Below are 16,954 nucleotides of genomic sequence, written 5' to 3'. Positions count from 1 at the left end.
TTCCTCAAAGCTTGTGTGTCTTTTTCTTCAAAGGCTAGAGGCCTATTTATAAGGATTAGAGAAGCTCTAGAAGCTCTAGAAATCCTAGAACAATTATAAATAGGTCTTCTAGTCTAAATAGAATAATTACAAGTCTTTTTTCTTTTCTGAAATTTTCATCCAAGTAGGAAAAGGATTCCAAAATCCGTACAGATTTGCGGTCTTTTATTGCGGGGCTATTTTGGCTTGGTAAACGTCCGAAGTAGGAAAAATATATTTCTGACATATTTGTTTAATTTTATCTTAGCTTTCCAACGCCACTAATTTTATTACAATCCAATACTTCAGACGAAAGTTATGATTAAATTACTGAGACGTACTCATTTTGGATTCTTTCCAAGAATAACAATTTTTTTGCCAACTTCTCTTTCCTTAAATTCAAAATTGATTTGGAGTTTGAATCTATCCAAAAGTGAGATTTCCAACTTTATTATAATATTGGAATTTGATGGATTTTCTTCCAAAATCTGTAAAATATAAGAAAACACAAAAATAATATAAAACATCAAACTATAACAAAACTAAGAGCTTAACATATGTAAATTAAGGGGCTTGAATATGTAACATTCAGCACTTATCAATGCCAGATGCTACAACACTGGGCTTACCATCTATTAACTACCGTGTTCTCAAAATACCAAAGTATCCACACTATATACATATTATTACACATGTATTCCCAAATATCTTTCTTTCCATACATACCACATTTCACACCACAATCACATTTATTTTTATCAACAATTCTTAGTCCAAATATATCATAGCTTAATCACATATTTTTACGAATAATTCCATAACCATAAATACATTCCAATATCATCAACCTTTATTTATCATCACAATTCTCAATCCAAATATATCACAACTCTTTCATATATATTTTTTACCAATACTTCTATAACTATAAATACATTCCAATATCATCCACATCCATTAATCATTACAATTCTCAATCCAAATATCTCAAAACTCTTTCACATATATTTTTATCAACAATTCCATAATAAAAAACACAACCAAATATTATCAATATAAACTAATCGTCACATTTCTCAATCCAATAAATCACAACACATTCATATATATATATATATATTTTATATTTATATTTATATTTATTTATTTATTTTACCAACAATTTCCATAATCATAAATACAACCAAATATTATCAAAATATAAATCAAAGTTCCTAGGGTTCCTCAATGAGTAGAATACTCACCTTAGGCCGTTCGCATACCAATTCCAACGACTCTAAGTTCAACTTGCCAAGCACCACTAAAACACGATACAATGCACTAATTTAGATTCATTCTTATTAATTGCACTAAGTAGCATTTTAAATCGCTCAAAGGCTATGTCATAAATTACCCATAAATTTCTAGGGTTTCTAAACACATACTCATAATTTAAAAATGCTAATCTAACTGCAATAATATTAACACATGGGTATTCACTTAGGGTTAATCACATAAAACACTACTTAAATAATTATATCCAAAAGTTAGGGTTAGAGAAATCTTACCCAAAGTTCACCAAACCAAAATCCAGGGTTTGGGTAGCCTTAAGCAACCTCCTAGTAGTCCAAATACCTAAAGGACAATAGGATTAAACTCACATTTATGACATTTTACCCAAAAATTCAAAAATATGAATTTGGCGATTTACCTCATGAAAAATGAGATTGACTTCTAATATAAAGCAAGTGTGTGTGAACAGTGTGCAACAAAATATTAAATGCGAAAATTAAAGGAGACAAATATTTTGTTGATGAAGTGGAAACTCAATTAAGAGAAAAACTACGCAGGGGCAACCAAACCCAGGATATCTACTATTCAGAAGACAAAGCTAGTTACAAAGTAGTAGCACTCACATACCCCTGATGCAGTGATTGTACCTTGAACTCTAACGTGTAACCCAACACGAACGTCTCCCAACCAAGTCTCGTACCTGAAGGGGTCTTCAATGGAATCCTTTACCTTAGGGCCAACCCCTAAGATAGACTTCAGTTTAAACGCAGCAACAACACACATAGCAATAGCTTCAGAGAGATCAACTCAGCTCAATAGACTCACAATATAACTCTCTAAGCACTAGTGGAATTCAATACCGAATTCTTGCTGTTCTCAAGCCTAGAGGCCTCTATTTATAGGCTAATAGTTCAAATGAGCTTCTAGCTTGATAAAACTGGTCGCCGTCCGGACGAACAATTGTGCAACCGAAATTACGAAAATTTCGCTGAAGATTTTTCCTGTTTGAGAGCCGCGTTCGGACGGTTATGCCCTGTCGTCCGGATGGTTCTGGCTGGCGTCCGGACGTCTGGATTTGAATTGCAACACTTGCCTTATGGATGAGCGCGTCCGGATGGGAATCCACGTCGTCCGGACGGTTGCAGCAATCTTCCCATATCTATGTTTTGGAAAGAAATCCTGAGGCTTGATCGAACAATGAGGATCGTCCGGACGGGCTGCTGAATTGTCCTGACGGATGTAAGCCGGAGCAGTTCAAAGCTTCTCGACACCTAGGAAGGTCCAAACGGGAATCCATGTCGTCCAGATGGATGATGCTTTAGTCTGATGTGCGTCCGGACGGTTTGACACGTCGTCCGGACGGCTGATGCATTAGACAGCTGGGCGTCCGGATGGTACGACACGTCGTCTGGACGGCTGGCAGGGAACCAAATTTTCTGACTTGCAAATTGTGCAGAATCTTCTGGAAACACTTCTGAATAGCGGAATCCCTGTTAAAAATCATCTTTACAAAGAAGTGATTTTGTCCAATAGAATGTAGCCAATTACAAACTAACAAACTCCCCCTTTGGCCATTCTGGGACAAAAATCACTTGACCGTTAAAAGTACAATTCCGGTCCAAAAATAAAAATTACTTCCCCTTTTTGTCAAAAAAGGACAAAGGGTAAAACAGAGTAATAAAAATCAACCACAACAAAAATTACTCCCCCTAAAGGTCTCAGAAGGACTAGGGTAAAACAGAGTAATAAAAATCAACCACAACAAAAATTACTCCCCCTAAAGGTCTTAGAAGGACTAGGGTAAACAGAGTAATAAAGTCCACACAAAAATTACTGCCCCTAAGTGTCTCACAAGGACAAAGGTAAACAATAATAATATCCACAGACAAAAAGGTTCTAAAATTCAAAACAATAGGAAAATAAAGAAGAGTCTGCAAGTGGCCCAAAAGAGAGGAACAGAAATCCTCCAAGTATCAAATCCTGCTGATCCATTGAAATCAAGTAACGGAGAGAAATCCGTATCAAAGGCTAGCTTTGTACTACTTCGGCTTCTAGCTCAGGAAGCTGGGAACCATGGACTGAAAAATCTTCAATCTCTTGATTTTGCAAAGCCTGAAATTGGTTATCCGCAGATTGACATCCTCTAAGCAACTGGTCTGCTAGATAAATGAGGAGATTCACCACTGAACCTCTAACTGAAACAGATCTGGGGGAATGCTATGAAAGGCTCTGCATGAGCTAGGGGAAAATGCTCATCTTAATCCTGAGACCTTTGGAATTTGAACATTCGACTTCAACAACGATCAGTTTTCCAAAGGATCCATCTGTCAGATATTGTGTTGGGAGCTGCTGGATGACATATTCCTGAAAAGATTAAACATAAATATTTCCAAAAATAACACCACAAAGAAATATTAGATCCTGTTAGTCCCAAAAAGAAAGTGGTATTATGACAGCTATCAATTGGATGCCCAAGTATTAAAGATCATAATCCAAATGACCCAGATATTTTAATATCAACCCAACACACACATAGAAAAGGATTTTCGTGCACACTATCTCAAGAAATTATCCCAACAAATATTCCAATATTCTAAAAGCACAAAAGCTTAAAAGAATAACAGTAGACACAATGAAGATCATGGGATGAGAAGAGATGTGCAAAGAATGCAAAAATCTCGAGAGAAATCCACAAGAAAAACACACAACATGCCATGATAAATCAATAAAAATGCAAAGATGTGTGTATGGCAGAGAAAGAGACGCAAGTCTTAAACCTGTAAAGATCCTGTTCGAACATGTCACTTAACCATCTGAACGGCTACTGCTAGGAAAGCATACGGCAAGACTGTGCTCGTCCGGACGTAAGAATAGGTCCATCCAGACGCTTCACCCTGAAAATCTGAAACTGGAGAAAAATTTCCAGAAAAGTATTTTTCCATAAAGTTAGCTTCAGAACACGCATGTATAATCAACTGATAAAACAATCAAATAGCATTGTAAAAATATGCAAAGATATAAATGAGAGTTAAGTATTCAAAAAGCACAAATTTCCCTGCAGATAGAAATTTTAAATAGATTACTCAACTCATGCAATGCGTGTGTGTGTGAAGACTTTTCCAAAAGGTATGAATTTAACTGTATTACAAAAAGCAACTAAATTTTCTAGACAAGAGAGAGAATCAATGAAAGATCAGTCAAAAGTCAAACCTTATCTTACTAGGGCCTAGCCACCCTCATATGATACACTCCCCCTAAGATGCAGCACCTAATTGTTTTTCTTGTACCATGAAGGACAAGGTAAACTTTTACTTGCACCATGAAGGACAATGCTTATTTCAGTACAAAAGCAGTGAATATAATCATATAGCACAGAAAACTGAAGAGTTACTGCATGATTCTAGTCGGTGCTGCAACCTAGAGAGAATGCTAGAATTTGTAGGCTCTAGGTTCAACTAGCATGTGGTCAATTTGACTATCTTAATCAAAAACATCTCTCTCATTAGAATTTCTAGAAGCAAGAAGTCAGTGAGAAAAAGATGTACCTTAGGGGAGTCTTAGATAGTGCACATTTTCATTGCATGATGAAAGTAACTATCTATCATTAAGATGCACTAGGAAAACTTAGCAGATATCATGCATAAACTCTCAATCATATATCAGCATATTTAATCAATGCATAATGAATTGAGATATCAGGCAAAACCACATGCAATATCTGAAAAGCTATCAAAAGAAAAAAAATAAAAATTCCGCATCTTCTTCTCCAATTTTTTTTTTTGTTGAAAAATGGGACCAAAAAAAAAAACAACAACGACATGTTTATGGAAAAGGAAATGACATCTATTACCAACATGTAAGGTAAAGCCAAACCTATCCTCATGGAGAGAGGTTTAGAAATACAAAGACAGAAAAGCAGCCACCCGATGTGCTTTAACTGTCATCCCAAAAAAAAATATCTGTAGATGTTTCTCAAGAAAACAAGAGAAAGTATGGGGAATAAAATAAGAAGTTCCTCAAACAAAATGCAAGGCATGAATAAGATATGACAAGATAAACAATGCAATGCAAACATACTTGACATGTACTAGGATTTAGGAACCACAATCCTAGGCATGGGAGACATCACCTACTAGGTGAGTCAACTCCCCCTCAAGGGGTGAATGGTCTCATCCTTCCTGACCCATACCTACTTGACCCGTGGAGATGGTTTGCGGGTCATGTCCATGTTGGCCATACTCCTTAGCATACCTTGTATTAGGCTCAGCAATCCTTCATAGCCATGGCTGCCATTGGGCTTCTGCGGCTTTCTCTTGTAGCGCCTAGATTTGTTCTTCTTTAGTTTACCACTCTGATTGGCAGGAACAAACTTCTGCTGTTGCCGTGGAGCCTGAAGAGCCATCGGAGGTGTAGCTCTTGTTGGCAGCTTCCTCTGAACCTTCAACTTCTGGAGCTGTGGACATTTGGGTCAGATGTGACCGATGATGCCACAGTGATGACAGGTAGGCAGGCTTTTTTTGTTTGAATGCTTCTTAACATTCTCTGCAGAATTATGATTAACATTCTTACAAATAACATTGCCCTTACCTTTTATATGTCTTCTATGAGGAGGGACATATTTAGATGAGGAAGAATCTTCAATTTCACTTTTCCTCAAATCGTCTTGCTTAATCCAAGGCCTGTGGGATTTTAACAAATAACAATTTGGCCTAATATGACCAATTTTCCCACAATTATGACAAGTAGGATCAAACTTACATCGTGTTCCTGATTCCTTGGACTTTGCATCACATGATTATTTAAGCAAGAATTTTCTAAACAAGCTGTATCTGCTATCACGGACTTAATATATAATTCAGAATCAGAAGCATGTGAAGTAGAAGCACTCATATCATCAACAATTAAAGCAGGCTTGTTAGAAACATCTGAGTGAATACAAAGCATGCTCTTCAAATTATCACTAGAGAATTTTTTCAAGAGATCTTCAGATTCTTTTAATTTATTCTCAAGTGTATCAATAATGTCAAATAGCATGTTATTCTCAGATCTCAAAGAGTCAATCAAAGCATGTGATTCAGATAATTGAACAATCAAAGACTTTTTTTCTTGCTTCACCTTTTTAAGCTCTTTATAAGAAACTTTAGAGTGTTGAGCATTCTTCAATTTTATTAAAAACCTTAAAGAGCTTAATATCACAATCCTCATTAGATAACTGAGAAGAATTCATGATAAAAGGTGTAATAAAAAAATAGAAGTCACAAGAGATGAGGATCACACTCAGGAAATAAATCCTTAACAGAGTGTACCTGCTTTGATACCAATTGAAAAATGAGATTGACTTCTAATATAAAGCAAGTGTGTGTGAACAGTGTACAACAAAATATTAAATGCAGAAATTGAAGGAGACAAATATTTTGTTGACGAAGTGGAAACTCAATTAAGGGTAAAACCACTCCGGGGCAGCCAAACCAAGGATATCCACTATTCAGAAGACAAAGCTAGTTACAAAGTAGTAGCACTCACATACTCTTGATGCAGTGGTCGTACCTTTAACTCTAACGTGTAACCCAACACGAACGCCTCCCAACCAGGTCTCCTACCTGAAGGGATCTTCAATGGAATCCTTTACCTTAGGGCCAACCCCTAAGATAGACTTCAGTTTAAGCACAACAACAGCACACACAGCAACGGCTTCAGAGAGATCAACTCAGGTTAATAGACTCACAATAACTTTCTAAGCACTAGTGGAATTCAATACTGAATTCTTGCTGTTCTCAAGCCTAGGGGCCTCTGAAAAATGAAATTGACTTCTAACAATAAAGTGTGTGCATAAGTGTCAACAAAAATTAAAGCACAGTGGAAAATAAATGACACACAGATTTTTGTTGACGAAGTGGAAACTCAATCAAGAGAAAAACCACTCCGGGGCAGCCAAACCCAGGAATTCCACTATTCAGAAGACAAAGCTAGATGCAAGATAGTAACACTCACATGTACCGATGCAGTGGTCCTACCTTGATCTCTGACGTGCAACCCAACACAAACGCTTCTCAACTAGGTTCTCCTACCTGAAGGGGTCTTCAATGGAATCCTTTATCTTAGAGCCGACCTCTAAGATAGACTTCGGTTTATAGCATAGCACACTTGTAAAATGGCTTCAGAGGGATTGATGACTTTTCTGAGCTCTAATGGAATTCACACCGAATTCTTGCAGTTCTCAATGCTCAGGGGCCTCTATTTTTAGGTTGGGGGCTCAAATGAGCGTCAGGCAAAATATACCTGGGTGCCGTCCGGACGGACAACTGTGCGACAAGATTTTTCGAAAATTTTGCGGGGAAATCTTTCCTGTTTAAGTGCTTCGTCCGGACGGGATGGCACATCGTCCGGACGGTCGCACGTCTGCTGCAAGTAATTTCCTTATAAGGCTTTCGAGCGTCCGGACCATGATAGGCAATTGTCCGGACGGTTGAAGTAGAATCGGCAATTTCCTTCTTTGATGAACGCGCGTCCGGACCACAGCTGTCAGACGTCCGGACGGTGATATTTGAATTGCGATTCTTACCTTAAGGAGAAGACGCGCGTCTGGATGGGATACCACATCGTCCGGACGGTTGATTGATCTTCCCTTTCTTGGAACTTGGAAAGAAATTAGAAACTGATCGAGTACTGGGAGGCGTCCGGACGTGCTGCTGAAACGTCCGGATGGATGCAAGCTAGATAGAACCTTCTCGATACAGTATAGCGTCCGGATGGAATGATCACGTCGTCCGAACGGATGACACTGATCTGTCTTGGCGGTCCGGAAGGTAGAACACGTTGTCCGGACGAATGTAACAATGGACAGATGGGCGTCCGGACAGGATGGCTCGATCGTCCGGATGGCTGACAGGGAACTTGAATTCTTCTGACTTGCAGACTCTGAATAGTGGAATCCCTGTTTACAACATCTATAAACTTAAGTGATTTTGTCCAAACACAGAATAAGGCCAAAATACTAACAAACTCCCCCTTTGGCTATTCTGGGACAAAAATCACTTGACCGGTTTGGAAATACATTCCCGATCCAAAATAAAAATTACTCCCCTTTTTTGTTACAAAGGGACAAAAGGTAAAACAGAGTAATAAAATAACCAACTGAAATAAAAATTACTCCCCCTAACGGTCTCAGAAGGACCCGGGAAACAGAGTAATATAGATCCTAGTGTTATAACAACAGAAAAGTAATAAAATGTTCCAAAATAACAAAAGACAACAAAAAACAAGAGGGAATCAAACATCCTCAGGCAGAGGTAAAGTCCCGTCTGCATCAGCCTCATCATCACTGCTGCTAGGTTGATGATACTTCAGGCACTCCTTGAGGTCCAACTGGTTCTGCTCCACGCGCTTGTTGATGGAGTGAACTTCTAGCTGTATGGAAGTGATGGATTGCTGCATGGTGGACATAGACACCTGCATATTGCTCATCCCCCCCTGAAGAGTAGCAAGAGCCTCCATAATCTGAGCATAGTTGACCTCCGGCTCGGATGGCGGAACGGTCTGTGAGGATGAAGCCATATCCAGAAAGCCGACTGGCATAGCAGCAGGTGGGGCACCTCATCATCGGAGTCATCTTTTTGTAGCTGGGCATTGGACTTCATCAATGTCTGCTTGCTGATTGGCTACTGGATTTTCATCTTCGGTTCGCCATTGACATTAACTCCCGACTGAAGAATAATCTGAGTGAGCAGGCATCCAAACGGAAGACCAGCATTTCCCTTATCACGGGCCTCTACCATAACACCCAAAATATACTTGCACAGGTAGAAAAGGCAAGCGAAGGTGGACAGCATAGACAAACTGGGCCCGTTTCAGTATCAGATCACTGCGCTGAGCAACAGGCCAGATGTTCTGCTGAATGATCTTGGCCAGCATGTGGTGGGAGGAAGACAAGGCACCAATCCTGATGGCAGTAGAGCGCTCCTCGCCTTGGGGAATGGCATGGAAGAATTCCCTGAGATCATCCAGGGATGGAGGAAGCACCACCTCATTGTATGGGCTGGCCGAAATCTCGAGCACAGGGACTCGGATGATGTGGCTGATGACCTAAGGATTAACAGTAATGAGGTGGCCTGCAACGGAGAACTGAAGCACCACTCCGTGATCATCATTCTACACCACTTCCAGGTTGGTATAGAACAGCTTGACCAGTCTGGTGTACACCACACAAGCACAGCTGTGGAGATATCCCCAATTGTACGTCTGGATAATGGCAAGAATGTTGTCCAGTGGTGGCACCATGATGTTAACCCGAAGGATGTTCCACTCAGCAATGACAGTGCGGTTCATAATCTTGGCCTGAATTGCAGCCCTATCTTCCACAATTCTCTAACGGACCCTTCGTGGTGGACTGCCTGTAGACATGATTCTGCAAAAGATCCAACAAGAATTTTACCAAAACAAATATTCCAAAAATATTCTTGTTAGGATAACAAAAATTTGGCAGAATAATAGTAGTAAAAGGACTTGTGTAAAATAAATACAGAATAACATCACAACTAAGTCCAAGGAATTTCAATATGGCAGATATATGCATCTCATATTCCAAAAGAAATAACATTCTAACAGTTTAAAACAAACTGAAGAGAAAAAGATGAGAAAAATACCTAGAAAATGAGAGGAATATGTAAAAATGCCAAAAACTCACAAGAAGGAGAACTCACAAACAGCCAAAAGTGAGATTGTGTGGGGTATATAGAGAGAATGTGGCGAGTAGGGGAATTTATAGCCACTGTGGGGTCCCCGTCCAAACGGAGCATTAACGTCGTTCGGACGCGCGCTGCATTGGGAACATGCGGATAGGTCGCACGTGTCCGGATGGTTTTACTCACCGTTCGTCCGGTGGTTGCCGCATGGGTCTAGACTCAATCAGGTCCTGTCCGGACGATTGGGCTCCATACCCGTCCGGACTCCAAGAGAGTGCTGTCCGGACCACTAATCCGGCCGGACGTCAATGGAGACCGTCCGAACGCTCCACACTGAAACACCAAAAAAACTGAGAAAAATTTACAGAGATCAAATTTCCTCAAATCAGTGTCAGAAAACGCATGTATAATCAACTTATAATACAATCAGAGAGCATCTTAAAAACTAAACAGAGATATAAATGAGAGTTGAGATTTCAATTAGCAAAAATAATTTTCCTGATCATAGAAAATTCAAATAGGCAACTCAACTCATGCAATGCGTGTATGTGTGTGAAGACTGAACCCACAAGGTTTGAAAAATCATGACAAGAGGAATCGGATTTCCTAAAGAAGAGAGAGAATCAGTGACAGATTAGCCAAAAGTCAAACCTTACTTTTACTAGGGCCTAGCCATCCTCATCTGATACACTCCCCTTGAGATACAACACCGAATTGTTTTACTTGTCCAGTACTGGGAGGCGTCAGGACGTGCTGCTGAAACGTCCGGATGGATGTAAGCTAGATAGAACCTTCTCGATACAGTATAGCGTCCGGATGGACTGATCATGTCGTCCGGACGGATGATGCTGATCTGTCTTGGTGGTCCGAACGGTAGACTCTGAATAGTGGAATCCCTGTTTACAGCATCTATACACTTAAGTGATTTTGTCCAAACACAGAATGAGGCCAATATACTAATAGTCTCTCTTTATAGGCTAACAGTTTAAATGAGCGTCTGGCTTGATAAAACGGTGGTCATAGGCCGTCCGGACAGACAACTGTGTGACCGAAATTCCAAAAATTTCGCTAAAGATCTTTCCTGTTTGAGAGCCGCGTCCGGTCGGTGATGCCCTATCGTCCGGACGGTCGCACGTCCGCTGCAAGTAATTTCCATATATAGGCTTCGCGCGTCCGGACCGGGAGGATGGTTGTCCAGATGGCTAATCTGATGCACGCAATTTTCATATTTGATATACGCACGTCTGGGCCATTCTAGCTGGCGTCCAAACGTCTAGATTTGAATTGCGATACTTGCCTTATGGATGAGAGCGTCCGAAGGGGAATCCACGTCGTCCGGACGGTTTCAGCAATCTTCCCATATCTGTGTTTTGGAAAGAAATCTTGAGGCTTGATCGAACACTGAGGATCGTCCGGACGGGCTGCTGAATCGTCAGGACAGATGCAAGCTGGATCAGTTCAAAACTTCTCGACACATAGGAAGGACCGGACGGGAATCCACGTCGTCCGGAAGGATGATGCTTTAGTCTGATGTGCGTCCAGACTGTTTGACACATCGTCCGGACGGCTGATGCATTGGACAGCTGGGTGTCTGGAAGGTATGACACGTCGTCCTGATGGCTACTAGCAGGGAATCGAATTTTTCTGACTTGTAAACTGTGCAAAATCTTCTGGAAACACTTCTGAATAGCGGAATCCCTGTTAAAAAGCGTCTTTACAAAGAAGTGATTTTGTCCAACAGAATGTGGCCAATTGCAAACTAACACCTCAAAACAATCGGTGAAAATGTAGATCCACATGCGTAGAACACGTTTCTGAAGTTAGATTTTCAAAGATTTGGAAAACCCTTGAAAACTCCTCTTTTTTTTTTCTTTTTTTTTCTTTTTTTTTTTTTAATTTGAGAAGGGCCGCATGGCCCTTCTCTACTGGTTTGATGTGCCCCGTTTTGGGGCGCAGATGTACACCCGACACCTGTTTTATTTCTTTTCGTTTTCTATTTCAATTTTCTTTATTTTCCACTATTTTCTATTTTCTATTTTCTTTGCATTTTTAATAACATTAAATTAACTTCTATCAATTATTTACCCAAATTTTGTATTTTAACTACTACAAAATATCTCGGACGTTATATCCTTTCCTCCTTATAAAAATTTCGTCCTCGAAATTTGAACATTAAAACACTTAACACATATGTAATCTAGCATTTTTAATTCAAAGATTAGCATGGAAATGATATGAATCCGACGTTCATACCTAAGTTTACTCAAATAGGTGGGGAGATTTCTCTCGCATCTGCTCTTCGAGCTCCCATGAGGCTTCCTCAACTCCATGATTCCACCATAGAACTTTCACAAGAGGGATGGTTTTGGTTCTCAGCCGTTTCTCCTTACAATCCAACACTCGCATCGGCATCTCCTCGTATGTTAGGTTCGGCTGAATATCAAGAGGCTCGTAGTTTATCATGTGCAACAGATCACAAACACACCTTTGTAGCTTAGAGACATGGAATATGTCATGGACACCCGACAAATTTGGAGGCATTTCGATCTTGTAAGCAAGTGGGCTTACACGTTTCAGCACTTGGAACGGTTCAACATACCTTGGACTAAGCTTGCCCTTGTTGCCAAAACGCCATACATTCCGCATTGGCGACACCTTGATGTATACAAAGTCACCAACCATGAACTCCAACTTGCGGTGATGCTTGTCCGCATAACTTTTCTGTCAGCTTTGGGCTTTAAGTATCCGCTTCCAAATGAGTGTAATCTTCTCTTTCATATCTTGCACCATTTCTGGGCCTAGCAGCAGTCTCTCACCCACATCATCCCAATACAACAGCGACCGACATTTTCGCCCATACAAAACTTCGAATGGCGCCATACCAATAGTAGCTTGGAAGCTGTTGTTGTAGGCAAATTCAACCAAGGTTAGATAGCGTATCCAATTTCCCTTGAAGTCCAACACACATAACTTTAGCATATCCTCGAGAGTTTGAATGGTTCTCTTGGATTGGCCACCGGTTTGCGGGTGGTAGGCGGTACTGAAGTTCAACTTAGTCCCCATTGCACTCTGCAACCTATCCCAAAACCTCGAAGTGAACTGTGGGTCACGGTCAGATAAAATGGAGCAGCACTCCATGTAGCCTCACTATCTCATGTACATACAACTCAGCTAGCTTGTCCAGTGTGTCTATAATTTTGATGGGGAGGAAATGAGCACTCTTCATCAATCTGTCAATAACTACCCATATTGCATCCTCTCAACTTGGTGCTCTTGGGAGGCCAACAACAAAATCCATGGTAATCTGGTCCCACTTCCACATAGGTACCTCGAGTGGCTGAAGTTGCCCTGGTGGCCTTTGATGTTCAGCTTTCACAAGCTGACAAGAAGGACATTGTGCAACATATTCAACAATATCCCTCTTCATGCCACACCACCAAAACTTCTTCAAATCTTGATACATTTTGTTATTACTTGGATGGACGGTGTATCACGTCTGATGAGCTTCATCAAGAATACCTCTTCTCAACTCAGCATCATTAGTAATGATTGTTCTTCCATTACCAGTCTTCAATATCCCATCTTCAGTCAAGTAGTACCGAGATGCTTCCCTATGTCTGGCCCCATCAATACTGTCCTGCAATTCATGATCATTCTCTTGCGCCATTCTAATTATGTCATTACATAGAGGCTGAATCAAAAGTGCTGCAATAACCGGAGGTCTATCGGTCATTACCTCACTAATTCGCACAATGGCAAACTGCTGCGACGTCTGTTCTATAAGCTCCTCAGGCTCGGCCTCACCACCACAAGACTTCCTACTTAAAGCATCAGCCACCGCATTAGCTTTAGCAGGATGGTAGAACATCTTGCTATCATAGTCCTTCAACACCTCTAGCCATCTGCGCTGCCTCATGTTCAAGTCTCTTTGTGTGAATATGTATTTAAGGCTTTGATGATCAGTGTGAATTTAACACTTCTCACCATAGAGGTAATGTCTCCAAATCTTCAAAGCATACACAACTGTTGCCAACTCCAGGTCATGAGTAGGGTAGTTCTTCTCATGTTCTTTCAACTGTCTAGAGGCATAGGCCACAGCCCAGCCTTGTTGCATAAGAACACATCCTAATCCTTTCTTTGATGCATCTATGTAAACAACATATCCCACAGATTCCATGGGTAGTGTAAGTACAGGTGCGGTCACAAGTCTTCGCTTCAACTCTTGGAAACTCTCTTCACACTCCACACTCCATATGAATGGAGCATTCTTCCTTGTGAGAGCGGTGAGTGGCCTTGACAGTGAGGAGAATCTCTTAATGAATCTCCAATAATACCTAGCTAGCCCCAAGAAACAACAGATCTCCCTCACATTTGTCGGTCTTTCCCATTCGACCACTACCTTCAATTTGGCTGGATCAACTGCTAGTCCATTCTTGTTAACAACATGACCCAAGAAGGATACTTCTTCAAGCCGAAACTCACACTTCTTCAGTTTCGCAAACAAATTCTTTTCCCTCAACTTTTCCACCACTGTCCTCGGATGTTCTTCATGCTCGACATGATTAGCTGAATAGACTAAGATATCTTCTATAAATACCACCACAAAAGAGTCCAAGTACTCGTGGAATACTCGGTTCATCAAGTCCATAAATATTGATGGAGCATTAGTCAACCCACATGGCATTACCAAGAACTCATAATGGCCATACCTTGTTCGGATTGCTGTCTTTGGTACATCTTCTTCTCGTACTTTCAATTGATGGTACCCCGAAAGAAGGTCTATCTTCAAAAATACTGAAGCTCCCTCGAGTTGGTCAAACAAATCATTGATCCTGGGTAGGGGATACTTGTTCTTGATAGTCACCCTATTCAACTCAGAGAAAAGATCTAGATAGTTACATACCACCGGAATGTCTTCCAACTTAGACTAAGTTTCGGGTTTGGCTTGGACATAAGCCAAATAAGCTTGTGCACCGTGCACCCTCTCTGATACTCTTTATTGCTTGAATGGCAGAGAGAAGTGGTGGAGTAGCACGCGCTCAAGACCCACAGAACGCAATCAATGCTTGCATCATACTGCGATAGCCAATCCATTCATAGAATGACATCAAAGCCTAACATGCTGAAAACTGCTAGTCTTGCTGGCAACTTCCTACCTTCAATGATTATTCACCTACAAGGGTAGCTACACATATGCTTTCATCTAATAACTCTGTACTCAACTTGCACAACTTCACATAAGCAAAGGAAATGAAAGAGTGGGTAGCATTGGAATCAAACAAGATGCAGGCTACATAACCAAATAAAGGAATTCTACCTGTGACTACGTCAGTGGTATTTGCGCCAGTTGCTACACCGTTGGGTTTGGGAGAGTACACCCTTGCTTGACCGGGTTGTCAAGGCTGATAATTGCTTGCTTGTGACCCTTGACTTCTTGCTGCTGCATTGGGACATTGTCTTGCAAATTGGCCCAACTTGCCACATTGGAAGCATGTTATAGATTTAGCCAAACACTCCCCAGTATGAGCCCTTCCACATTTACTACACTGCAACACACTGACACTAACAAGGCTAGTAGGGGCATTCCTTCTCCCCGTAGATCCAGAATCACAACTACCTGTAGATTGCCTCTTGGGTGGAGGTGGAGATGGAAATGTTCCTGAAGACATTGTTCGCTTCTTACTTGCATATTCGACTACTGCTTCCCGGATCCCTTTTTCGGCCATAGTGGCTTTATGTACCATTTCAACATAGCTAGGGATTTTGAGGAAAATAATCCTCTCAAGAATATATGCTGTCAAGCCATCTCAGAACCTTTCAGCCTTGGTTTCTTCATCAGGGATGAGGTAGGGTGTACCTCGATAACTTTTGGAACTCTACTGTATACCGCTCAATCGTCATATTTCCCTGCTTCAGATCTTGAAATTCTCGTGCACATTGTTGCCTCTATGCGCTTAGGAAGAAACAATCATTGAACTCTCTTTTGAAACATTCCCACAGAATGGGAACCCCTTGCCCTAGTTCTTCCGCAATAGCCATCTTTACGGCTTTCCACCAATACCGGGCTTCACCCTCTAATCTCAATCCTGCATAATCCACTTTTTGAGAATCAGTGCACCTAAGTGCCTCAACAAGGTCCTCAAAACTAGTGGTCTAGTTATCAGCTGCCAAGGACCCTTCATTTGCATCAAACACTAGGGGACGATGTTTGAAGAAAGTGGCCGACGAGCAACCAACCACATTACGCTCACCCCGTCCTGATGCTGCAGCTATCAACGCTGCCCAGAACTGTGCTAGGTTAAGCATCATCGTAGGAGGAGGAGGAGGAGGTGGTGGTGGTGGAGGTGTGTCACCGCCAGCTCGATCACCCATAGATTATTCCTCTACCTCATTATGCGATGGAGGTCTTAGTCTAGGTGGCATAGTTCTGCGCAACAACATAGAAGTTTAGCCTACATGTGAGTATATAAATATCGCTATACAAACAAATGCACACAAATAAGTCTTGTTGAAAGGTCAAGTCTTGGTATTAAGTTTTTTTTTTTTTTTTTTTTTTTTTTTCCATTTATGTCCTAATGCTCTTTTGTTTCACTTAGACTCTAGCACCAAATATAAACTTTCGCTTTTCTTATGTCCCTAGAGCTAATTGCTCTGATACCATTTTCTGTGACAACCCATTTTTTTTTTCTTTTTCTATTTCAATTTTCTTTATTTTCTATTTTCTATTTTCTTTTCATTTTTAATAACATTAAATTAACTTCTATCAATTATTTACCCAAATTTTGTACTTTAATTACTTCAAAATATCTCGGACATTACAAGTTAAGGCCGTCTTGATGGACAACTGTGCAACCAGCTTTCCATAACGCGCTTCACCTAATACCCATATCAAGGCCGCTTCTGGACAGAGTTACCCTAGTGTCCAGACTGTTGCACCTCTACTGCACGTAAATATCATAATAAGTATCGTGTCCGAATGGTGT

General features: G+C 40.7%; 2 protein-coding genes across 2 annotated transcripts; both read right to left on the bottom strand.

Annotated features, from left to right (window-relative positions):
- Positions 1–12,230: 12,230 nt before the first annotated feature.
- On the bottom strand, positions 12,231–12,653 carry LOC133860311 (uncharacterized). The gene has a single exon (XM_062295941.1). It carries the CDS (start codon positions 12,651–12,653, stop codon positions 12,231–12,233), a length of 423 nt encoding a protein of 140 aa, XP_062151925.1.
- Positions 12,654–13,461: 808 nt separating this feature from the next.
- On the bottom strand, positions 13,462–13,887 carry LOC133860310 (uncharacterized). The gene has a single exon (XM_062295940.1). It carries the CDS (start codon positions 13,885–13,887, stop codon positions 13,462–13,464), a length of 426 nt encoding a protein of 141 aa, XP_062151924.1.
- Positions 13,888–16,954: the final 3,067 nt, after the last annotated feature.

The sequence above is a fragment of the Alnus glutinosa genome, chromosome 2 (genome assembly GCF_958979055.1).
Source record: "Alnus glutinosa chromosome 2, dhAlnGlut1.1, whole genome shotgun sequence".
In the NCBI taxonomy this organism is placed as follows: Eukaryota; Viridiplantae; Streptophyta; class Magnoliopsida; order Fagales; family Betulaceae; genus Alnus; species Alnus glutinosa.
Note: the sequence above shows the minus strand (reverse complement) of the source record. Positions and strands in the feature narration are given on the sequence as shown.